General features: G+C 39.2%; 2 protein-coding genes and 2 long non-coding RNA genes across 4 annotated transcripts; 1 reads left to right on the top strand and 3 right to left on the bottom strand.

The window, feature by feature from the left end:
* Nucleotides 1-5,814: 5,814 nt before the first annotated feature.
* On the bottom strand, nucleotides 5,815-6,943 carry LOC103709444 (uncharacterized). Its single transcript, XR_005507899.3, has 3 exons — nucleotides 6,760-6,943; nucleotides 6,593-6,667; nucleotides 5,815-6,259 (listed from the first exon to the last, which is right to left on the bottom strand). It is a non-coding gene; the product is annotated as an uncharacterized LOC103709444 (long non-coding RNA).
* Nucleotides 6,944-7,495: 552 nt separating this feature from the next.
* On the bottom strand, nucleotides 7,496-8,120 carry LOC149751215 (zinc finger BED domain-containing protein RICESLEEPER 1-like). Its single transcript, XM_089927620.1, has 2 exons — nucleotides 7,881-8,120; nucleotides 7,496-7,786 (listed from the first exon to the last, which is right to left on the bottom strand). The coding sequence occupies exons 1-2, from the start codon at nucleotides 8,118-8,120 to the stop codon at nucleotides 7,496-7,498; spliced, it is 531 nt and encodes a 176-aa protein (XP_089783746.1).
* Nucleotides 8,121-8,135: 15 nt separating this feature from the next.
* LOC103713655 (UPF0481 protein At3g47200-like) lies at nucleotides 8,136-16,208 on the top strand. Its single transcript, XM_008800659.5, has 5 exons — nucleotides 8,136-8,196; nucleotides 8,273-8,306; nucleotides 9,205-9,214; nucleotides 9,735-9,758; nucleotides 15,114-16,208. The coding sequence occupies exons 1-5, from the start codon at nucleotides 8,136-8,138 to the stop codon at nucleotides 16,206-16,208; spliced, it is 1,224 nt and encodes a 407-aa protein (XP_008798881.5).
* Nucleotides 16,209-19,575: 3,367 nt separating this feature from the next.
* Nucleotides 19,576-21,532, bottom strand: LOC149751214 (uncharacterized). Its single transcript, XR_016398549.1, has 2 exons — nucleotides 20,502-21,532; nucleotides 19,576-20,399 (listed from the first exon to the last, which is right to left on the bottom strand). It is a non-coding gene; the product is annotated as an uncharacterized LOC149751214 (long non-coding RNA).
* Between the last annotated feature and the right edge of the window lie 3,506 nt (nucleotides 21,533-25,038).

Below are 25,038 nucleotides of genomic sequence, written 5' to 3'. Positions count from 1 at the left end.
ACTAGGTCAGGCCTAAAACAAAGTACTATGGCCCAAAACCCTACTAACAATGAACAAAGCATTATTAGAACGTTGTAGGACCCAGTTGTACATATTTTCACTTTGGAACGGAGGTTTGCCACTAGATTCAATACTCGATCTAACCATAGGATCCCACACTAGAGAGGCATACCTGTACAAATGAAAGAGCCCAAACTCTTTGGGTTGATGGGCCGGCTTAAAGAGGCCAGCCCATTAACCACCGATTAGTGTCGACCGATCATGGGGGAGGTGGAGAAGTAAGGGTGGCAATCGGGACGGGTCGGGTCACATGCAGGTTGGGTTAGAAAATCATAAACCTGAACCCGACCTGTTTATTAAATAGGTCAGAAATTACAGCCTGAACCTGTCATGTTTAATAAACAGGTAACCCGACCCGACCCGTTTAACCTATTTAATAAACAGGTAACTTGTTTGCCCAATCCGACCCGACCTGTTTAACTTGTTTGCCCAGCCCAATCCGTTTAACCTGTTTAGACTTGTTTAACCTGCCCAACCCGACCCGACCTGTTTAACCTGTTTGCCCAGCCCAACCCGTTTAACCTGTTTAATCTGCCCAACCCGACTGTTTAGACCTGTTTAGACCCGTTTAACCTGTTTAACCCGTTTAACCTGTTTAGACCTGTTTAGCCTGCCCAACAGTTAAACGGATTAAACGGTTTAAACAGATCAGACATCTAAAACCCGTATCCAACCCAATTAATAAACAGGTTAAATGGGTCAACCTGTTTACGACCGAAACCTGTTTAGGCCAAACCCAAACCTGTTTATGGCGAGTTGAACACGGATCGGGTTAGCAGGTCGGGTCATATTTTGCCACCCCTATGGAGAAGAAGACTTCAACTTTCCAGAACATTGGTATTTGGACACTTTATCATTGATGGTTAATAATAGTGATGTTTGTTATCTTGTGGAACCCATGCCGCTACGTTACGTCGTCATAGCCTATTTATGTTGGGATCCTAGTATTAGTTTTTATAAAAATGCTTAATAAATTTCAAAAGAAAAAAAATTATATGTTTATTTTTGATTTATTTTTTTTGGTCATTATTTTGTATTTTAATTAAATATCTGACATGCTTTAACCCTACTGTGAGGTATTATGTTGTTTACTAGGTTAGTGTAGCTCATTATTATATTTTTTCTGTTTTTCATATCCACAAGCATGATCGCACGAGATTGAAGTGTGCACTAGATTTCTTGAAAATTCTTTTATTATTAGTATTTTAGTTAGATTAGTTAAATTACTTGATTTATATTCGCACATGTTACTTCAAAATTATTGTAAATATTATTTTAATAAATTAATGCTTAAATAAATTTTTAGAATTTGTGATCTATAGCCGTACAGACAATATGCATCTGTCGCGCTCGGGGCGGGACATATACACTCGCAGAAAGCTGCAAAGGAATAGAATGACGTAAAGCGGACATCAGAAACACAACCCCGTTGCTCGATGGCTTCTTCCTTTTGCTTGCTCTCAAGATTGTTTACGCAGAAAGGAATATGGAATGGCGTCACAACAGATCATACTTGCTGATACTCGAGAACCTGGTCGCTTTCTTCGTCTTAGTCTAACTATACAGTGGGATCGTTTTACTGCTCGATGGCTGCTTCGTTTTGCTAGCTCTCAAAATTAATTACATGGAATGGAACATGGAATGACGTCTCAACAAATCATACTTGACTTGCTGATGCTCGAGACCAGATCCTTTTCTTCGCCTTAGTCGAACTATACAGTGGGACGGGTACTCCTTGTGCTTATATATCTACCGTCACTGAACTTGCCCTCCATCAACAATAACTGTAAGATCCATATATAAGAACAAGTGCCTTGCCCTGCCACTGCTTCGGTTGTTCTCTGTCTCTCTCCGTCTGTGTTCTTTTAGAAAGCAATTGATGGATGAGAGACATGGAGCACCGCCCAAGATGTCAAGAGGAAGGAGGGTAGAAATCATGGAAGGGAGCCAGACCACTTGCCTTGACTGTTCAAATGCCGCATGGATCATAGAGATGCGGCACAAAATTGAGGCCGCCAAGCCATATGGGGAGAAGGAGCCAAGGAAATCAGCCAGCATCTTCAGGGTCTCCGAAAGCCTCCGGGGACAAAGCCACGAGCATTATCAGCCGAAGGCGGTCGCCATCGGCCCCCACCACAGGGGCAAGTCCGAGCTGTTGAATTAAATTAAATATTTTAAAATTTTGAAAACTAAATTAATCAACGGTCAAGTAACAAGCATCCGTGCACAAGCAAAGGAGCAAACATGGAAAAATTTCCAAAGAAAGCAAACCATGATAAGTGTCATGCATCCAGCACAAAAGCAAGAATGGAAAGACCCCTCGAAGAAGGAAGGAAGCATGAACGGCCAAGATGCAATAAGTCGAAGAATCAAAGAAGCACAAGAAGACACATCATCAATCCGCGGGAGGGGAATCTTCTTCTTTTGACATGCCTGAGCCTATATAAAGGGCTCTAGGGATCATTTCAAAAAACAATCAAAATTTTCTCTTCTCCCTATTCCAAGAGTCTAGATAAAAAGGGCTCTAGGGACCATTGGGGAGAAAAGAAATAAAGAAAAATTTTCTTCTCCTCCTAATTTTTCTAAGTTTCTTTTGAGGTATCTGCAAGGGTGAACGTGCTCTTCTTTCTTCCCTGGAGGCGCACTGACGGGGAAGACGTGGTTCTGTATTGGGTCGTCGTATCTCTGGGAGATCTGTGCCAGCAGACCCATGCGTGGGGAGCATAAACTTTTCTAGGACAACGTATCAGCGTGCTTCGATCCATAGGCCATCTTCTCTCTCTTTCTTCATTTTATTATTATATTATCAAGCTAATTATTTGCTAGTTTATTTTTCTTAATTATTATTTTTGAATATTAGAAATATTTAATTTATCAATTATATTTGTGCATCTAGGTTAACAATCCAGGAAAGTTTATATACTGTTAGCACTAGATTTTAAATTGCGACATTTATTATATATTTTGTTGCATAATTATAAATTGTTCTATTTTAGCTGTTACACATTTATGCTAGCTTTACTTTAGTACTTAATTTTTCAAGCAAAATATTAGATTGCTTAACCTCCAAGAGGTTTATTAATACATCCATTTGGACTCCTTACGGAGTAATTTTTAGATTCCATTCAAACGAAAATTCAAAAATTGGTTAATTAATAGGAGCTAGCTTAATATTGCACTTAGGATAAAATTGAACGATATCTAGTGAAATTATCTATTGAATAACGGTGTCTAAGAAAAGCTTGTCAAAAAGGCATACGTGCGTAAGAAAGGCTGGTACTTAAGTGAGCCAAGTGCTCCACCACCGATCTAAAGCTGATCTGGCTATTATTCTTTGAATTTTTCAATTAGACATCTAAAGTTCAAATTAGATATCAGTGCAATAATTTGACATAAACCTTCTCATTTCCACAGGTGTCAAAACTGTGTTAAGCTACAAATTAATGGCTTCCCACATATCTGAAAATCTTAGTGCTAAATCTGAAAAGTTTGATGGTCAAAACTTTAGAAGGTGGCAGAATCAAATGCGGTTCTGGCTCACCACCCTAGGCTTGATCTCCGCCATTGGTGGGTCTAGCTCATCTGCTTCACGACCTTCCACTCGCAACAACCCAAACCCTGCTCCTTCTGATGCTGCCTCCTCCACTAGGACTCCAGAAGAAACCAACTACCACTATCTTCATAGAATCCTAGGAGCCCTTTCTAATAGACTTTATGATATTTATTATATAGCTAAGAGTGCAAAGGATCTCTGAGATACCCTAGAAAATAAATATGGACTTGATGATGCCGGGGTAAAGAGATTCAAAGCTTCTGACTTTAGCAAGTTTAAATTTATTGATTCCAAACCTATGAATGATCAAATCCATAAATATGAAACATTGATTCTTCAACTCCAGGCAAATAGAACCCACTTAGATGAGTCTTTCCAAGTTGCCTGTATTATAGACAAACTTCCCTCTACCTGGTCAGACTTTGCCAAGACTTTGAGCCACACCCAAGATGATCTGTCTCTAACCCAAGTCCTAAATTCTATTAGGATTGAAGAACAACATCGCCTTAGAGAAAAGTCCCACTCCTCCAATCCTTTTCCCAAAGTCAACAATGTTGAATCCAAGCCCACATCCAAAAATCAGAATCATTCTTTTCGACCCAACCACAACAAGTCCTTCAAGAAGAAATCATTCAACCATAGGAACTCCTTTCAGCCCAACAACAGAAAACCCAACTTCTCTCAGAACCAGAAGAAAGAGAAAGAAGGAGAATCTGTTCGTTGCTGTTTTGTCTGGGGTCGGACCAACCATATGGCCCACCAATGCTTCTACAAGATCACTACTCCTCATCAACCTAGAAGTAAGGGTCCTGCCACTTCTGGCGCCCAGGCCAACATGGTGACCTGTGGGGCTGACTCCTTTGAGACTGCTATCAGGTCAGTTTCCTTCATACCTGAAGTTAACATGACATAATTAGCACTTGACTGGTAGATTGATACCGGAGCTAGTATACATGTTTGTTCTGATCGCTCCTGATTTTTATCTTATCAGATCTCATGTAGAGGAACTGTGACCATGGGTAATAATGCTTTGGCGCGTGTGCTTGGAGTGGGACGAGTGGATCTAACACTTACCTCTAGAAAGATCCTTACTCTGCAAGGCGTGCACCACGTTCCAGACATCCGTAGAAATCTAGTTAGTGGATCCTTGCTTGTCCAGCAAGGATACCGAATTGTTTTTGAATCAAATAAAGTTGTAGTAACCCATGGTGTCTCTTTCATCGAAAAAGGTTTTCTTTGTGATGGATTGTTTAAACTCAATGTAATTATTCCATCTATGAATGAAAATTCTATTGTTCTTCATATTGACTCTCCTATTGTCTGGCATAGTAGGCTAGGACATGTAAACTATAGTTCAATTAAAAGATTAATGCACTTGAATTTAATCCCAAAATCAGAACTTAAGAATAATGATAAATGTGAGATATGTGTAGAGGCCAAATTACCTAAAAGACCCTTTCACACTGTAAGTAGAGATTCTGATCTCCTTGAACTCATACATAGTGATGTATGTGACTCAGGGAGAACCTCAAGGGGTGGAAACAAATATTTGTAACTTTTATAGATGATCTTTCTAGATACTGTCACCTCTATCTTATCAAAGCTAAAAATGAGGTCTTAAATAAATTTAAAGTCTATAAAGCAGAGGCTGAAAACTAGGGGTGGCAATCGGGTCGGGTCGGGTCATAAACGGGTCGGGTCACATGGTTGTCGGGTCAGAAAATTATTAACCTAAATTCGATCTGTTTATTAAACAGGTCAGAAATTACAACCTGAACCTGACCTGTTTATTAAACAGGTAACCCGACCTGACCCGTTTAACCTGTTTAATAAACAGGTAACCTGTTTACCCAACCCGACCTGTTTAACCTGTTTGTCCAACCTGACCTATTTAACCTGTTTAGACCTATTTAACCTGTCCAACCCGACCCGTTTAACCTGCCCAACCCGGCTTTAACCTGCCCAACCAAACTTGTTTAACCTGTTTAATAAATAGGTCACCTCTTAGGCTCTTAGCCTTAGGCCTTAGCCCGACCCAACCTGACCCAACCTGACCTAACCTGTTTTGTACATTAAGATTTAAGCATTTAAGCAGCACAAGAAAAAAGAAGATAAATATAGAAAATATTACAAAAATCTTGTCCCAGCATCATCGACATTAAAAAAGTATTCAATCTTTACAAAAAGCTAAACATAAGGAATACAAGTTATTTGTTCATTCATCTAATACCAGCAATATTCAAAAAGCATTTAATCTTTACAAAGACAAGAAATACAAGTCAAATCATCCAAATTTATATATGGAATAGCCTGAAAATACTATCTGCTTGACATAGAACAAATGTCAATATACATAATCGCTTCTGATGCTAGGCAAGAATGGTACTTTTTAGCAAGCTTTTTGTCCAGCTTCTTGTTTTTGTTCATTTTTTTAGTGCTTCAACATTCATATAGTCAAGCCCTATTTTCTCTGCTTGCAGAAGACATAATCAAGCATTAGTATAATATTTTGTTGCTGCAAATTGCGTCTCCCCTGTTCATTAAGCAGGGTCCAAGTTCCTTTTTGCATACCTTTTTGCAAGTCTCCTGTTAAAGTAAGCAAGGTCCAAGTTCCTCTGCCTCTCCAAAGCCAAGAACAACCAGGCCCTGAATTCAAATTCATTAGACTAGGCCAACACCAAAAAATAAAAGAGATAATAGGAAATGAGATACTATGTCAATTTTCAGATTCCAGCACAATTCTGAGTTTGGATGATTTGCACTTTTGCAGTTGCACGTGCCAGCAATTCAATGGCTAATATCATTAGATGGCGGTGAAGACAATACTCTCAGGGCAACAGCGCAAAACAACCATGCAAGATAATATCAATAGGTGACTTTTCATCTTTGATAAACATGATGGTCCAAATATCAGTGATTTTTCATCTTTGATAAACATGTTGGTCCAACTAATCAGCATATCTATATTGGAAAACAAACCTTTGCTTCATCCATCTCAGTGCTAGCATCTTCTAGTCCATCCAGCATAGAAGAGTCTTTACTAACCAGTGAATCCTAAAGGACAGAAAAAGATAGATAAAAGTAAAACTAATAAACTATTATCAATAATTTACAATGAAAAATACAAAAAAAAACTGAAAACGAACCAGAATTGGAGTTAACTGACCCTCCAAATCAAGAAGGCCTTTGGCAAATGCTGCTGCAGACATCTACCAGAAAATTGGTTTTGATAAGTACTATATATTTCTGAAACTTATGCATACAAGCATCAACATTTTTTACCTGCACAACATGCTGAGCATACAAGCATACAAGAGAGGTACTAACTCACCACACTGCAATGTCTGAAAAACTTACAATCTCTTCACTTCTGGTCAGATCTTCTACTTTCAAGGAATTCAGAAAACTTACCCCAAGAAGAGTTAGACTATTATTGAATAAAAATAAAAACAGCATTGCATAGAATCTAGCAAAAGAAACTACCAAATAGCTATAAATATCAAAGGAAACCACATTGGCCATAAGGTCCATAACTCCATAAGTCCAATGACAACAAAAAAATCAAAAAAGGAGTATCCATAGTCAAAGCAAAACTAAAAAAAGTCCCAAACTATAACAACATCCATATTTAAACCAAAACCAAAAAGTAGTATCTATGATCATGATTCATCTCACTATGAATTGGATTCAACATTGGCCGAGCATTGAGTTGATTGAGTTTCATTGTAGGAACTTGAGTTTATGACATCTTCTAGAGTCTCATCTAACTCGGCCTCCTCAACATCTACATTGAAATATTGCAATAATTAATAATAAATTCATTCAAAAAATAATAGAAATATAATTGATAAAACATATACCTTTCTTTTCAAACACCCAATCTCAAGTACAAATCAAGGCCTCAGCAATATCCGGTTTAAGAGCACTACGATACTTATCAAGTACTCGCCCACCAATACTAAAAGCAGATTCAGAGGCGACCGTAGATATTGGAATAGTTAGAATATCACGTGCCATAAGAGAAAGTTGAGGATAATGAGACTGTTTGGTTTTCCAAAAATCAAGGATATCCAAATTGGACATCCTATCAACTCTAGGCTCATCCAAATATAATTTCAATTGAGATTTCTGTGCAGTAGTCACAAAATCAAATCTTTCAAATGTATCAAAATCCTACATTATTGAAAAAATGGAATGAGTTATTTATAAGAAACAATGCCATATACAAGTACAATACATTTATTTTAGATTAAAAAAATTATATTACCTTAAAAGCATCTGCTTTTCTAAATGCTTCGAAAGTTTCAGAAGAAGTACCGGTCTCTACACCTCCTTGAGTTGATGTGCTAGCAGTTGGAGTTTTAGAAGAAGCAAGCATATACTGATTAAAGAGAGAAAACATACAATCACGGATGTACATGCTCTCAGTAGAACCATACCCATTCAACTTCTTATAACAGTAATCCACAAACTGAAATTTGTACCGAGGATCCAAAATAACTGCCATGGCTAAGATTAAGCTATGATCCGACCAATACTTTTCAAATTTTTGATACATCTACCGTGTCATTCTTTGTATGAAAGCATCTGCACTCTGAATCTCTTGCTTTAAAGTAAGCTCAATCAAGAAAACTTGAGGAAAATATAAGTTTGATGTAGGATATTTAGCTCCGGAGAATACTAAAGTAGCATCATAGAATACACTCAACAACTTGCTAATCTTCCCAACTTTATCCCACTCCTCTTCAGATGGACAATGCTTGTAATTAGAGTCACTTAATTTCAAATGAAGAAAGGCACGACGATAAAAAAGAGCACTATCTAGCATCAAAAAAGTTGAATTCCATCTTGTAGGAACATCTTGCCTTAAGCCTTTTTTACTGTCCAAAGAAACTTGTCTAACACATTCCAAAAATTTTTGTTTTCGAACTTGTGAACCTCTCACATATTTAATACTTTCACAAACTTTAGAGATGGGTTCATCTATCTCCTTTAATCCCTCTTGTACAATTAAGTTAAGAATATGAGCACAACATCAGACATGAAAGAACTCACCATCTGAGTAAAGTGCATTATTCAAATTAAGTTGGATCTTTAGCATGTCAACAAAAACATCATTTACCGATGCATTATCTAAAGTCATGCAATACAATTTCTTTTCAATCCCCCAATCAATCAACAAACTATAAATTATTTCACATAAAGATATGCCATTATGTGGAGGAGGCATGAAGCGAAAGTTAAGAACTTTCTTTTGTAACACCCATTCATCATCAATAAAATGGGCAGTTAAACATAAATATCCATCGGTAGTAATGGAGGTCCACAAATCCGAAGTTAAACTTATTCTAGATGGAATTGAATGAAGCCACAATACTAATTTTTTCTTCTCCTTTTTATATAATTTCAACAAATCAGCCTTTACAGTATTCCTTGATACTAACTTGGCCTCCTCACGAACATAAGCAAATAAAGATCTAATGCCTTCATACTCAACAAACTGAAATGGTAGATCATGCTTAATAATTGCAAGTGTTAGCAATTCACGAAATTTGTCAAGATCAAACTTAGTAGAACACATTGATATGGACCCTTGAGCTTGTGATAAGATCATCAGTCCTATGTCACGGTTCTTTCTGCAATTCTCTATATGACGTTTCAGATTTTCGGTCCCAGCCTTACCACCAAATGAATATTCTGCACCACACTTTATACACCTGCATTTTTCAGTTGCTCCATTTATATGAAAATATTGATAAACAGGAGAAGTCAACTTTCTTTTACGTTTTCCATGTGTGGAGTCGCATACAACTGTATTAGAACCTAAGGGCGTCGATTCATTTGCCCTATCACCATCACTCTCTAACTCTATATTCACGAACTGTTTATCCATCTATATCATATAATTTAAAATTATATCAGAATACCAATTTAGAAAGAAAATAATTTGAAAAGAGAACGGAAACATAATTTGAAAAGCAGCCGATTCAAATGACACAACAGTTCTCAGATAATTGTCAGAGAAAATTGAATGAGTAGTGGGTTAGGAGGAATAATGATTGGTGTGTTATGCAAAGAACTATTGGTACATTATGATTAAACTGAACTTGTTATGTTTCAGGTGTTTGGTGCAGATAGGAAGGAGGTGAAAGCTGTTCTTCCATGAAGCACTGCAAGAACATTATCAAACACCCTATACTTCTGCAAGGAACTGACTCACTGATGTTCAGAAAAAAAATAAAGATGGATGGTTAGGATACTGTTAAATCTGAGTGTCCTCCATTCAAATTTATATTGAAAAATGTGATGGCTCTGTTTTGTATTTCAATAAGAACGCTAAAGTTTGTTTGTTAGAGGTCATCGCTGGCAAAGACATGTTGTGCTGAAATTCATGCTGATAAAATTGTCAGCATTGCATAATTATTACATTTTCATGGCATGCCTAGAAGGACACAGAAAGATCAACAGCAACATAGTTCACAATGTTTGAGAACTGACCAATATAAGTATATTAAGGTGGATATGTGCAATAAACATGACTGTAGATATGCAATAAAAAAAAACCCTCATAAAGATTCATCCATTTCCAGCTGAACACTAATAATGATAAGAAGGCACTGGCCTGGCACATTTACTGGTTCTGATCTATTATACAACTAACAACAAAGCATCAATACATGCTGCTTAATCTAGATGACAGAAAAACAAAAGGCTTTCTCATCTATTACCTTCTTTGGATGTGCCCTGAAGCTTGGTCACAAGCTCCTGCAACAAAAGAGGAATGCATTGCTAAGCAACAAATTCTAATTAACTAAAATGACTGAAAATCACAACCACGCAATCACGCATACAACATAAATATTCTGCCACATGAAGTAAACCCCAAACCCTAACATCATATTATAGTCGAAAGCCCACAAAAAAGGAAAAAAAAATAGATATCAGCATCTAGGTTCTAGGAGAACCAATGTCGGAAGAACAAAAAAATAATACTGAAATCATCAACTTCACCCAGAAAATAAAACCAGAAATTATACCAAAATGAATCACTTATAAAACCTGCATCGACCGATGACCTAGAACACAATAGAAAAGAGAACAACAAAAAAAAAACTTAGAAATCGAAGAAATAAACGAAGGAAGGGATGAATCTGTATCAGATCTGAGAAGAAAAGAGGAAAGATCAAGGGAAGAAAGAAGAAAAGATGGATCTTTCTTACCTCGGTAGAGCAGAGGATCCGACCTCGCACGCACGGAAGACTTCGAACGGAAGAGGGAGAGGGAAGGCGATGGGAGCCAAAAAAATCCCAAGACCCGTTGAGCCGCCGCGGTCGCCGTCGACGGGGAGGCCGAAGTTGTCGGCACGGGGGAGGAGAGGGCGAAGGCGAAGGTCCGGAGGAGAGGGCTTGGGAGACGAAGAGTCCGGACTCTGGAGGAGAGTTGGAGAGGAGATGGGAGACACTCGAGAGGGACGCTGAGGGAGGGAATAGAGCTTGGGCGGCGCCGACGCACAAACCCTAAGTCCTCACTCCTCAGTCCTCACCCTAACAACGGAGAAGTCTCAATTAAAAGATCCATCTAATTCTAAAGTCGCGGACGGGGGATGGGTGGAGCAGTGAAGCCAGTGCTGCAGTGGACGGCTGGTGGCCCTCGCATTGAGATTGGGCCAAGCGGGGAGTTGGGCCGAGGCAAAGAAAATGGGATGAGGCGGGGAGTTGGGTCGGCCCTGGGCTTTATGGATTGTGGCCCTTATCTTAGTTATTTATCAGCCCAATAGTTAAACGAGTTACACGGGTTAAACGGGTCAGTCATCTAAAATCCGTATCCGACCCAATTAATAAACAGGTTAAACGGATCAACCTGTTTACGACCCGAACCCATTTAAGCCAAATTCAAACCTGTTTATGGCGGGTCGAACACGGGTCGGATTGGCGGGTCGGATCATATTTTGCCACCCCTACTGAAAACCAACTAGATAAAAAGATTAAAATCTTAAGGTCTGATAGAGGAGGTGAATATACCTCATTTGAGCTGACCCAGTTCTGTGAAGAATATGGGATAATTCATGACGTGACAGCTCCTTATTCACCCCAATCTAATGGAATAGCTGAAAGAAAGAATAGAACCTTAATGGATATGGTTAACTCTATGTTAATTAGTTCAGGAGCACCAAAAAATCTTTGGGAGGAAGAACTAGTAACTGCATCTTATATCTTGAATAGAATTCCATTCAAACATAATGATAAAACTCCATATGAAATCTGGAAACATAGAAAACCTAACTTAAAATACTTAAAAGTGTGGGGGTGCTTAGCTAAAGTAAAAATTTCAGAAAATAAAAGAAAGAAAATTGGACCCAAAATAGTAGATGCAATATTTATAGGATATGCAATTGAGAGTAATGCTAATAGATTTTTAGTGTTTAACTCTCAAATAAATGAAATTAATAACAACACCATAATGGAAGCAAGAGATGCAATCTACTTTGAAAGTATATTTTCTTTTAAAACAAGGATAAATGATCAAATAAATACCAATAATAATTTAGGGACTAGTTCTAGCAGAACCAGATTTAGAGAAGAAGAAGAAGAAACTAAACCTAGAAGAAGTAAAAGAACTAGAGTTGAAAAGAACTTTGGAGAAGACTACTACACATTCCTAATAGAAGACTCTCCTACTTCTTTAGAGGATGCCTTGAAATCTCTAGATGCCCCCTTCTGGAAAGAAGCAATAGATAATGAAATGCAATCCATAATCCAAAACCACACTTAGAAATTGGCAGATCTACCCCCAGGAAGTAAACCCATAGGGTGTAAATGGATCTTTAAGAAGAAACTTAGGCCAGATGGAACTGTAGACAAATATAAGGCCAGGTTAGTAGCCAAAGGTTTTACTCAAAAATCTGGGATTGACTTCTTTGATGTTTATGCCCCTATAGCTAGAATCACTACCATTAGGATTCTTATTGTCTTGGCTTCCATTCATAAGCTGGTTATACATCAAATGGATGTTAAAACTGCTTTCTTGAACGAGGACCTAGATGAAGAGATCTACATGAACCAACCCGAAGGTTTCATTGTTCCGGGTCAAGAGAAAAAGGTATATAGGTTGATTAGATCTCTTTATGGTCTAAAACAAGCCCCCAAACAATGGCACCTTAAATTTGATGAAATAATCCTAACTAATGGATTTAAAATTAATAACACAGATGAATGTGTATATTATAAAAAGAAGAATAACAAAATTATAATCTTATGTTTATATGTAGATGATATCCTAATTTTTTGGAACAGACTTAGAAATTATTAATGAAGTAAAACAATTTTTATCTCTAAAATTTGACATGAAAGATTTAGGAGAAGCAGACCTAATCCTTAATACTAAAATCATGAGGAATGAAAATGGAATAACTTTGTCCCAAAGCCACTATGTGGAGAAAATTCTTAAAAAGTTTCACTACTCTGATTGTCATCCTGTATCTACTCCTTATAATCCATCTCTTCATCTAAAGAAGAACTTAGGTGATCCAGTCAATCAAAGCTTGTATGCCCAGATCATTGGTTCTTTAGATTTCTTGCAAATTATACCAGACCTGATATTGCATACTCTGTGAACCGACTGAGTAGATATACTCACAATCCTAATAATGATCATTGGACTGCTCTAGAAAGAATTCTCAGATACCTTAAGGGTACCATATCTCTAGGATTATACTATTGTGGTTATCCTGCTGTTCTGGAAGGCTATAGTGATGCCAACTGGATCAGTGATACAGTTGACACCAAATCCACCACTGGTTTTGTCTTCCTTTTAGGAGGTGCAGCTGTATCATGGAAGTCTACCAAACAAACTGTAGTGGCTAGGAGCACCATGGAATCTGAAATGATTGCCCTAGATACCACTAGCATTGAGGCTGAGTGGCTTAGAGACTTCACCATTACCTTCTATATCTATTCATTGTGACTGCAGATCTGCTATAAATAAATGCAATCAAGAAAATGCAAATGTGAAAATGAATAGGCACTTGAAAGTGTCCCATAAATCATTGAGATATAAATTAAAGAATAACTTGATTGCACTAAATTTTGTAAGATCCGAAAGGAATCTCACTGATCAGCTTACCAAAAGATTGTCTAGAACAGTGGTTCTAGAATTGTCGAGGGGGATGGGGCTAAGCCCATAAGTAAAGTCACCATGGTGGTAACCCAACCTGAAAAGGTTCAATGGGTAGAAACAAGCTAAATAGGTGACTAATGAGGAGCACTATTTATTTTTCCCATCCCTAGGGCAACCGTGCTCATAAAAAGCAAGAGTTAGGTTGAGTTTTTACTCTTAATGAATCCGAGACCCATAAGGCAGGATACCTACTTGCTTGTACCCTTTTTAGGATTCACCTATATGCGTGTAGTCGTGAGGCCGCGACTGTGGGAAGTGGGCTGTCCCTAATAACACACATGAAGAGATACCTGCGCATGGCCGTAAAGCGCAAACCCGCTTCGAGCATGTTCACGCTATATTATGTGTGTTGTTGATGAAATCTGAGCCATGGACCAAGGTTCAAGGTATAGTCCATCTTGGCTCCACAGAGGTAATCAATTGTCACTAAGTGAAGGTTCAAACTGAAAGGTACCTACACTTATTACATAATATAAGATACTCAGCACTTTATTTTGATTTTTTTTAATTTTATTTTGATTTTAAATTTTTTTAAATATTTAATTTATGTGGGGGATTGTTGAATTAAATTAAATATTTTAAAATTTTGAAAACTAAATTAATCAATGGCCAAGTGGCAAGCATCCGTGCACAAGCAAGGGAGTAAACATGAAAAAATTTCTAAAAAAAGTAAACCATGACAAGTGTCATGCATTCAGCACAAGAGCAAGAATGGAAAGGCCCCTTGAAGAAGGAAAGAAGCATGAACGACCAAGATGCAATAAGCCGAAGAATCAAAGAAGCACAAGAAGACACATCATCAATCTACGGGAGGAGAATCTTCTTCTTTTGATATGCCTGAGCCTATATAAAGGGCCTCTAGGGATCATTTCAAAAAACAATCAAAATTTTCTCTTCTTCCTATTCCAAGAGTCTAGATAAAAAGGGCTCTAGGGATCATTGGGGAGAAAAGAAATAAAGAAAATTTTTCTTCTCCTCCTAATTTTTCTAAGTCTCTTTTTAGGTATCTGCAAGGGTGAACGTGCTCTTCTTTCTTCCCTGGAGGCGCACTGATGGGGAAGACGTGGTTTTGTATTGGGTCGTCGTATCTCTAGGAGATCTGTGCCAGCAGACCCGTGCGTGGGGGGCATAAACTTTTCTAGGACAACGCATCAGCGTGCTTCAATCCACAAGCCATCTTCTCTCTCTTTCTTCATTTTATTATTATATTGTCAAGCTAATTATTTGCTAGTTTATTTTTCTTAATTATTGTTTTTGAATATTAAAAATATTTAATTTATCAATTATATTTGTGCATCTAGGCTAACACGAGCTGCTGATCAAGGACAAAGACAAGTGGTGGTGCGTGAAATACTTTCTCTCCGAGCATTCGCTCAACCTCGAAAAATGGCTATGTGATATGAGCTCGAGGGCGGAAGAGGCTCGCAGCTACTACTCAGAAGACGTGTCCATGGACAGCCATAGCTTTTTGGAGATGTTACTGCTCGATAGCTGCTTCATTTTTCATGCTTTCAGATTGATAATTTGCCCGTTGCTCTACTCGGGATGGCCGTCAGACCAAATCATGCTGGACTTGCTGATGCTCGAGAACCAGATCCCTTTCTTCGTCTTAGTCCAACTATACTGTGGGCTCGGTGGGGAACAAGAATTCAGGAAGTTCGCTGGGGCTTACGCTGGCACTATCATTCATTATGCCGTCAATTCCTTTACTCGTTGCAATATGGGTAGCACTTGGGATGACTCTATCCTCCCCGAGCAAGTCCTCCAGCTGTTGCACCTGTTTCGCTTGTCCTTGGGTCCTTGCGGGATCAAATCCACACTTCCACCCCAACGCATGAACGACTTCATGGGCCCCAGTCCAAGATATGTTCCTAGCGTGACAGAGCTTCAGGATCGATCTGCTATTGAGTTCCACACGAGATATTCGCACAGCATCCTGGACATAAGATTCCACAGCGGGGTGATGAAGATCCCGTTCCTAGAACTCAATGATGGCAACATTACAATTCTCCGTAATCTCATCGCCTTTGAGCAATGTTGCCCCCAAGTCGAACCTGGTGTCACATCCTACGCAGCATTCATCGACTGCCTGATAAAGACCGAAGATGATGCGAATCTGCTTGAAAGGAGTGGGATTCTGTTGAACAGCCTACCCACCAGCAGTGATGCGGCCTTTTTCTTCAGCAAGTTGAGTCCAAGGGCTGAAGTTCGTAAGTCGACGTATCTGGATCACATACTTGTTGACGTGAATAGATACCACAACAGCAAATGGAATAGATGGATAAGGTGGTATGCTGATCTAAAGCTCAATTATTTCTCCAGTCCATGGTTGAGCCTCTTGATGGTGGCCGCTGCTGTCCTCCTCATTCTCAGCTTCACACAGATCTGTTATTCTGTCATTAGCTATTATCATTGGTGATGGCTTCAGTATCTTGCCATAAGTTGTCTTTTTCATCCTTCGATGCATGCTTGATGATTCTTTCTTTTGTTTTGATGGGTTTTCTTGTTGGAATATAAACAAGACTTTTATAATAATTATGGGTAAAAACAGGTTCATGAAGTTCCGGAGTCTTGTTTGTCTCTTCACCTTTCATTTTCATACACGTATGGGAATTACATAGTCATGAAAATAGGAATTAAATCAAGGGTTTGTTTCATGAATATAAAATGCCTCTAGAAGTATCTTTGGAGTCCTCTAAATACCCCATTACCAAGCCATTTGTGAGTTGTAGTATCCTCTTCATTATTTCCGCGTGCATGTAAGAGCCTACGACATTTCCAACAAAGTGGTATTACAGCCTTAATGAGTTTGGTGGAGAAGATAGCTATGCAAAGAGTAGACTTCCATTCCAATACTCACACCTCACCAATGACAACTTTGATGACTGGGCAATTCAAATGTAGCCATTCTTAGATCACAAGGAACATGGGAAGTTATCGACAAAGGCTATAAAGAGCCTCAAGATAAACCTTGTTAAATCAGCCAAAAGGATGCCTTGGAGAGGAATAGGAAGAAGGTGGCTAATGCAACCACTTCCAAGCACTACAAAAGAAAGGATATCTCCCGGCGCTTTTTGTGGTCTCTACCGACGCTTTTAAGCGTCGGCGAATTCCCAGCCCACGCACCGCAAAGCGTGGGTCAGACGTCGGGCAGGTGGGCGTGGGTCGGGTTTAACCCGACGCATCGAAAAAGCGTCGTCGCTCTATGCCGACGCGTTTAAACGTCGTTCATGTTGTAAAAACCCGACGCTTAAAAGCGTCGGCGTACTTAAACCGACGCTTGCCGCCGTAGTTTGTGTTGGACTATGCCGACGCTTAAAAGCATTGGCTTATGCTAAGCGTCGGCTTATGCTACTTGACCGACGCGATAAAGCGTCGTTAAGTATCAAACCTATGCAAGCTCCATACAGGAAGCAATGGGACTACGAGCAGCTGCACGTGATTGATTATATGCACAGGATTCCTTGCTGTCCAGCTTCACATCCACCCTTCATCAAGAGAATCTACTAGTTAAGAACCTACTCTCTACTACTCTTTATTGCCGGAGACCGTTCAAACTTTTGCTAACAGAGTTCACCCTCACAATGCTCTTATTCACACACTGAAGCTTCTCCTACCCTCCTGGCAAACAGAAATCTTGCTCAAATTCCAGTAATTTAGACAGCGTATAGGTTAACCGAACAATCGAAAAATTATGGGCTTGAAAAAATATTGGATCGATAAATTTCCTCATGTAAATACAGACACAATGAGACAAGATGTACTGCATGTAACATGATTGTGCTGAGTTAATTTAATACAAAATTGTAGGCATGTGCTTCAAGAGATCTGCAATACTACTGGATCAAACTGCTCGACAGAGGCAGACTTACTCTCCGAAAAGAATATGAATACATCAATCAAAGAAAATGTTATCAGTTGGTTTAATTTCATCAGTCCATATAGCAGCGCTGAATGTACGGATTGTCAAACTTTACAAACTTGGAGATCCAGCCATGGCTTGTAGTTGCCATTGTAGTGAACGACAGCTGCATTCTCAATCTCTGAAGGGTTTACAGCAGGATCATAGCCGAGTCCTAGCACATGCCAACTCCGCTCTAGTGGATATGTCAGATTGTAAAATGTTATCAGTGGCAGTGAACCAAGCTTCCAGAGTTTCCTGTCTTCATTCTACAGAGATAAGGGAGAAAAAAAGAGGGGAAAATTCCCTGTCAACGAACTGAATAAAAGAAAAGGTATATTAGATATAACACTGCACAAGCATGCTGTCTGAATCTACCCATGTCAATCGCATCAGATATTCATAAAACAATAATACTAAACTTTAGTGCCTGTTCCGATGCATGAACCAGCTATTCCTGTATTATGCCGAGTGAAGTGAGAACCTGTATCTGAACAGGCATAGAAGATAAGCTGGAAGGGTCAGGAAGTCCACCAATCCCCCAATTTTGAAGAGGACTTTGTAGTAGTGCAACAACCCCCACACATACACCCCCGAAAAAAAAAGGAACTATATGACACACCATAAAGAATGCAGAGTCTCAGGAAAAAAAGCATGGAGTTCATGAATCATCAAATCAGTGTCATTTTTCCAACACTGTGCTGTAGCTAACAAAAATGACAACTTTCTTCATAACATTCAGCACTCATCCCCATGACCCATCACCTAGCAACACATCCATCAACTAGCAGAATATATTTCACTTCCCAAATACCATGCAAACAAAGTCCCTGGAATTGAATTCTGCCCAGAAACCAAGCAGTGGTGTCCATCTATTGCACCAAATTTCTTAGTAATTGAATATGGTTGTTCTACAATGAAAAATTTTGAAGTAAATGAATTTTAGAAACTTACAATTAACACTACAAGAATAGTGGTCATTAGCGACGCTTTTTTTGGCCTTTAACGACGCTGTTAAGCGTCGCTAAAAACCATCCCGACGCTTTCGTAAGCGTCGGCAAAGCGTCGCCTATGCTACAGTGGAGAAAATGTTTTCCGACGCTTGCAAAAGCGTCGGAAATTAGCGACGCTTTTTAGCGACGCTTTAAAGCGTCATTAAATGTGATTTTAACGACGCTTTAAAGCGTCGTTAGAATATTATTTTTTTAAAAAAAAATTTCTTGATTTTAACGACGCTTTAAAGCGTCGTTAGAATATTATTTTTTAAAAAAAATTTCGTGATTTTAACGACGCTTTAAAGCGTCGTTAGAATATTATTTTTTTTAAAAAAATTTCGTGATTTTAACGACGCTTTAAAGCGTTGTTAGAATATTTTTTCGTTAAAAAAAAATTTATGGCATTAAATATTATGATTCTGCATTTATGGCATTAAAGATATTTAATGCCATAAATATTTAATGACTTATCAAGAGGCTCAAATATGTTCAAATATAGAAGTACTTTCGGGTGTTGAGGCCATTCTAATATCAATTAACCACCACAAACAAAGATTATACAGTCTGTTCTGGAATGCAACGGGGCCGAAAGAGAATGAAAGCTTCTGCTTTAAGGCGCGAATCTGGTGATGGCCAAAAACTCGGGGTTCCCTGGATTGAGGAAAGCTTCAGAATGTTGGTTCCTAGAAATCCACGTCATGTTTTCGTACCATGACACCTGCAAGTACTTGTTCTTTCGCTCACCAAGTGTTCATGCCTTTCATCAATGCAAGGTCCATACAGATGAGCCGGCCAAGAATACAGAATCATCCTGTCAAGGAAAAAACCTTGAATCAAAGAGCTCCATTGCGATAAGAAAAATGTGTGAACCAATATAGAAGAAAACCAACTAGTCTGTCAAAGATTTAAAGTATTAAACAGAACACATCCCTCTACATAGGAAATCTTGTTTTTGACTTGATCCAAGATTCCACACAACCATAGTACATAAATTAAGCAAGAGCAGAATACTTCGATTGTAATCCTACCCTACCATGACAAGTAAACATTCAGATAGAACTCTACATGTCCCAGATCAAAATTGTGTGGTTTCATCTTCATCTGCCTCCCTCAGCACTTCATTGAACATATACTGGCTCTGGTACTCCATTAAATACTGTGCCGATCTTTTCACATCAAGAAACAGCTGATACACCCTATATTTAAAGGTTAGAATAACACAAATGCAGCAGCTATGATTCTGGCACTTGAGGCTTAAACTCTCATGTAAGCTTTATATACCAAAATTCAAACATATCATATTGACCATAAAGTATCATAATAACCTTATAATAACCTTATAAGGTTATTATAGTGATGTATATTTCTAGGAAAATTCAGTTTGACCACCTAGTTCAAAACTAATTATAATAACCTTATAATTAACCAATCATTCATGAATCATTGTTTATAGTGTCTTTGTATTGGTTAATGCTCTTCCTTTAGTTTTTATAGCATAAGATGAAAGGGAAAATATTAATTAAATATTAAGCATAGCATATAAGTAGATAACAATCAACCAGTTCCACAAAAGCAAAGAATTCATTCGACAGGATTGGTCATAAGAAGCTTATAAGGTGAATCATAGGAAAAATGCTAGGAGGCAAAAAAAAATAATTACCTGCAAACTTGATACTGCAAGCTCTGAGGCTTTGTCCAGATTGTCTGGATATTTCTGAACAGCATAATGCAAAATAAATCACTGCTACTTTCTAAAATATGAATAGATGTCACAATATGGCGCTATTGAGCTGAAAATGGTAAGTAAAACCCTTACATTGCTCCATCCCAGCAAAAGTGCAGTCATCAAATCCCCAGTGCCCTGCAAGTTATATATCAGTAAATTTAATAGAAGCCAGATTAAATAGCATGATTGATAAACAAACAATAACAACAGGAGAAACCACTAGCAAAAACTAGGACACAACAACTACTTCTGCTAGCTGAAGTGCATGCAACACAAAAATATTGCAAGAAATGTGGTTACTTGGAACAATGATTCAGTGCAGTAAACAAAGATGTGGAGTGACAGAACAAACAGCATCCTAGATGGAACCATAAATAAAAGTCATGGGCATCCAATCATTCATAAAGCATGTGTTGAATGGACACTAAGTTCACACTAAAGTGATAGGGGTTAAAAAAATTGAGGATGATTACTTGTGCGAAGCACCCTCAATAGAAACTTTCCAGCTACCATGGTTGAAGAAACTCGAGAATTTTACTCTGGCCATTGTTATACATAAGGTCTGTCATACTGATTTGTACCACCCCATACTGACCGTACCATGCCGGTAAGATACCTATACGGTACCAAGGTTTAATTTAGTATATATGAATAAGAACATAAAGTTTCTGTTCTTATTCATATATAATTACGCATGTAACAGGCAAGGATAGCACCATTAGGCAAAAGAAACAGTTATTAGAAAGGAATAGCATTAGCAGATTATAACTATCTGTTTAATCAGTGATGATAATTCATTAGCAAATAGGAGAACAGATGAAACATGTACCAGATTTCTTATAATAGAAACATGTACCATAGTTACTAATTCTTTTTCCCTGACAACAGAAATAAAATTGTTTAGTAAAAGCAAAAGTGAAAATTCAAAGCAATTATATTTTCTCTGCTATTCTCTAATTCATCTACTTTTAAGACTTACAATGAGTAATAGACATCAATCATGCCTAACCAGTCCAAATTCAAAACCCCATGACTGTTAAAATGTTTTAAAAACATAACAATGCTGTGATAGTATATATGGAACTCCAGTAAACTGGTACAGGCATAGATCCAGAATGAAAGAATTGTGCCCATCTTGTAAACCTTTGCAGGAAGAAGAGCAGACACCGTGGTTCTACAGGATACATAAAAGTCGAAACATTAGTATAAGGAAAAGAGTTTTGCAGCTGTCGATAGCAATGAAATTGTATCAACTTTCAAGACTGTGGCACATATTGGCATGCTATAACATGTCCCTGCATGAGCTGGCATGGATTGGTACGGGTTATGGACCGGCCAATAAATGTTGAGTTTGAACCAAAACTAATATGACTAAAAATAATAAAATTATAAATCATAATACGGATTTAGAATGACGGGGTTGGGGGTTGGGACAGGGTCGCCGCCGCCGCTCGGGGTGCCGAGGGGCTTCTGGGGGAGGAGAAGGTGGAGCCCTCCGCCATCACGGAGTTTTTCTTCTTGGATTGGACTGGTCATCATGGCGGAGTGAAATTGACGGAGAACTCGGAGGGCATCGCGGAGGGAGGGAGGGAGAGATTGGGGAAAATATGGGAACGAGGGAATAGAGGGAAGGGCGAATGCCGTTCGGTCCGAGAAATGAGTTTGCGGAGCGGAGCGGTGGCTGTGCTGGCGGCCGGGGAGGGGTCGGGGGCGGAGACGATGGGGCAAGAAGGATGGAGGAGCGGTGCGAGTCCATGGTTCCATGGTTCTACGAGCGGATATCTATATTAGGAAGAAGAAGAGAAGAGGAGAAGAAATCTCACCTGAGCCGCGCAAGGGGTTGGAGGAGAAGGGAGGCGAGGGCGATCCCGAGCGGCGGAGCGGTAGGATATGAGGGCGGAGGGCGATCCCGAGCGGCGAGCACGAAAAGATTGGGAAGGCTACTGCATAGAAGAAATCCCAGTAACAATGTGAGCAAACCCATGAACCTGATGATGGAGGGTAGTATTCAGAATTCGGCATCCCAGGCGGCGGAGGAGGATAGCTACCCTCAGGCTCTGCCGGTGTGGATGGCGGTGGCAAGCACGGATTTAAAGATCCAGAACATCTAGAATTTAAAGATCGAAGCAAGAGAAGAAGATCCCAAACCTGGCCTTGTCCCTGTCCTTGCCGGCTCCAAACTTCAAACGCCGCGTGAGTGCTCTGCGGCGGAGGAGGCGGGAGATATCCACAGAGAGGAGGCCAACGGAGAGGGGGAGGAGGGGAAGGAGATGCGGCGGAGGAACGCGATTTGGGGTCGCTCGAAGGAGGGGAATGGCTGAGATCGGCGGAGGGAGGGGGGAGTCGGTCGGCGTGAGCGAGCTAGGGATAGTAGGGATTTAAGGCTGCGGAGGGAGAGGGTCGATCGGGTTTTGTTGTGGGAGAAATGAAGTCCGACGACGCTTATAAGCGTCGTCGCATTTATCCCTTATGCCGACGCTTATAAGCGTCGGTGATAACCTAACAAAGATGTCGGCGGAAGATTTTGTACCGACGCTTTCCAAAAGCGTCGGCATTTACTGTTGCAAGAAAAAATTTTGCCGACGCTTTTATCTAGCGTCGGCAATATAGGGTCGGCAAGCAGATTTTTTGTTGTAGTGATTGCTATAATATATATAGAATTGAACATACACATATAGATATTATACAAAGATAAAATATCTGGTATACTATATATAGAATTGAACATGTGATAGATTTAGGCAATTGTTATTGTAATCAATATAGAAGTCATATAGGAAATCTACCGAACAGAAAATAACAACAACTATTTTTTCTTACCAAGTCTTGCCTATAATGATATATTCCAGTGATATTTCGCTTCTTCCATTCCTTCAAGTCAAAGATGTTCATCCCAAATGCCCATCGACAAGCTTGTGGATCAAAATTTTCAGAGATTTTTGGGTTTGAGAAATTGAGGTAAGTATCAAACCTATGAAAGCTCTCTTTGCACGTCTCAACTGCTCCATTCACCATCCCCTTCAAATCTAAAGACCAGAGTGGTGTCAAATCCTTTTGAACAACAACATCATCATCAAGAAAAAGTATCTTATCAAGCCGTGGATAAATAGAATGAACAGTTTACTTGCATGAAGAAGATGTATTCCAGTTACCTCATCTAGTTCGTGGGAGTCAAGTTGTCCAGCCGGACTGCCTTTCCTGAAACCATGTTCCTGTCAAGTCAACATAGAGCCATTCCCCAAGTAAGATAAGGTGAAGTAGATAAAGTTGTGCATATTTGAAGAACATACTAATTTCACAAACAAGAACTTTTCATTCAAAATATTCATATTATCATATTTGATTACATTGTACTTCAAAAACATTCTTAAAGCATACAAGTCAAATTCCTAAGTACACAATCTACAATATTGTTGCCCAGTAGATACAACCCAAGAGGGGGGGTGAATTGGGTCTTTTAAAACTTTTATGCTACTTCTAAAACTTTATGAGTAACTATGCTAAGTTGTATAGATGCACAGTGAAAGTTAAACTTAGCAAGGGTTTGATGTATAGACTTCGACTTGATTAAATATGCTTGCAACTAAAGGATGTGCGGATAAGAATTAAGCAAGCAATTTATCTAAGTAAGTAAGTGTGTTAGTTAGACAATAACTAGAGGCATTACAAACACAAAGGACATATAGTGGTTCGGTGCACCCCAGCACCTACATCCACTCCCCAAGACCTCTTGGGAATTTCACTATAATCCTACCGATTACAGCCGGTTGTTTTACAAGCTCACAACCCAACTTGTTGTTTTTACGAGCGCACAACGAACTCGGTCGGTTTTCCCAGGCTCACCGACTAGAACCAACCCCGATTGTTTTCCCGGGCTCACAATCAAACCCTTACACGTTGGTTTTACCCTCGGCTCACCAACAAACCTATCTCCGTTGGTTTTCCCCTTTGGCTCACCAACAAACCTATCTCCGTTGGTTTTCCCTTTGGCTCACCAACAAACCTTACACCGTTGGTTTTCCCTTTGGCTCACCAACAAACCTTTAACCCCTTGATTCAATCCCTTGATTGAATCAAGTTACAAGATATTAAAACAAAGAATAAAAACAAATCAAAGCTTCTTAAACAAGCAGATATGACAATATAAACAAATAGAGTAAAGAGAAGCCCTCAAACGAGTTTTGAAGATGGAGGAGCTCGGCTTCTTCTTTACTTGATCCTCCTCTGATTTGGCATGAAGTAGAGGATCCCCGAGGCAGCACGCGGATGGAGAGGAAGCTTTCGGATTCACTTGGATGCTCTTCTTCTCTCTATTTCGTTTTGGATGGCCCTTTTGTGCTTGTGGGAGATTTCCTTTGTAATCTCTTTGAGATCTCTTTCCTAGATGATCTCTCCCACTTCCATGCCTTCTCCCCTAGCTCTCCTCTTGTTTTTATAGCTTTAGATGGCGTGGAAACAAGAATCTAGCCGTTAGAGACAAAAATAGAGCCGTTGGACACAGTCTGCACTTCCTGACAATATTACCGTTGGGATCGGAGTCGACTCGCGCGATCAGGAGTCGACTCGCCTGTTGCAGGAGTCGACTCGTGCTTTACTGGAGACGACTCGGCCACTGTTCCAAATTTGA

This window comes from Phoenix dactylifera, chromosome 15 (assembly GCF_051530095.1).
Source record: "Phoenix dactylifera cultivar Ajwa chromosome 15, Ajwa_hap1_PhDact_Kaust_v1.1, whole genome shotgun sequence".
NCBI classification, from domain to species: Eukaryota; Viridiplantae; Streptophyta; class Magnoliopsida; order Arecales; family Arecaceae; genus Phoenix; species Phoenix dactylifera.
Note: the sequence above shows the minus strand (reverse complement) of the source record. Positions and strands in the feature narration are given on the sequence as shown.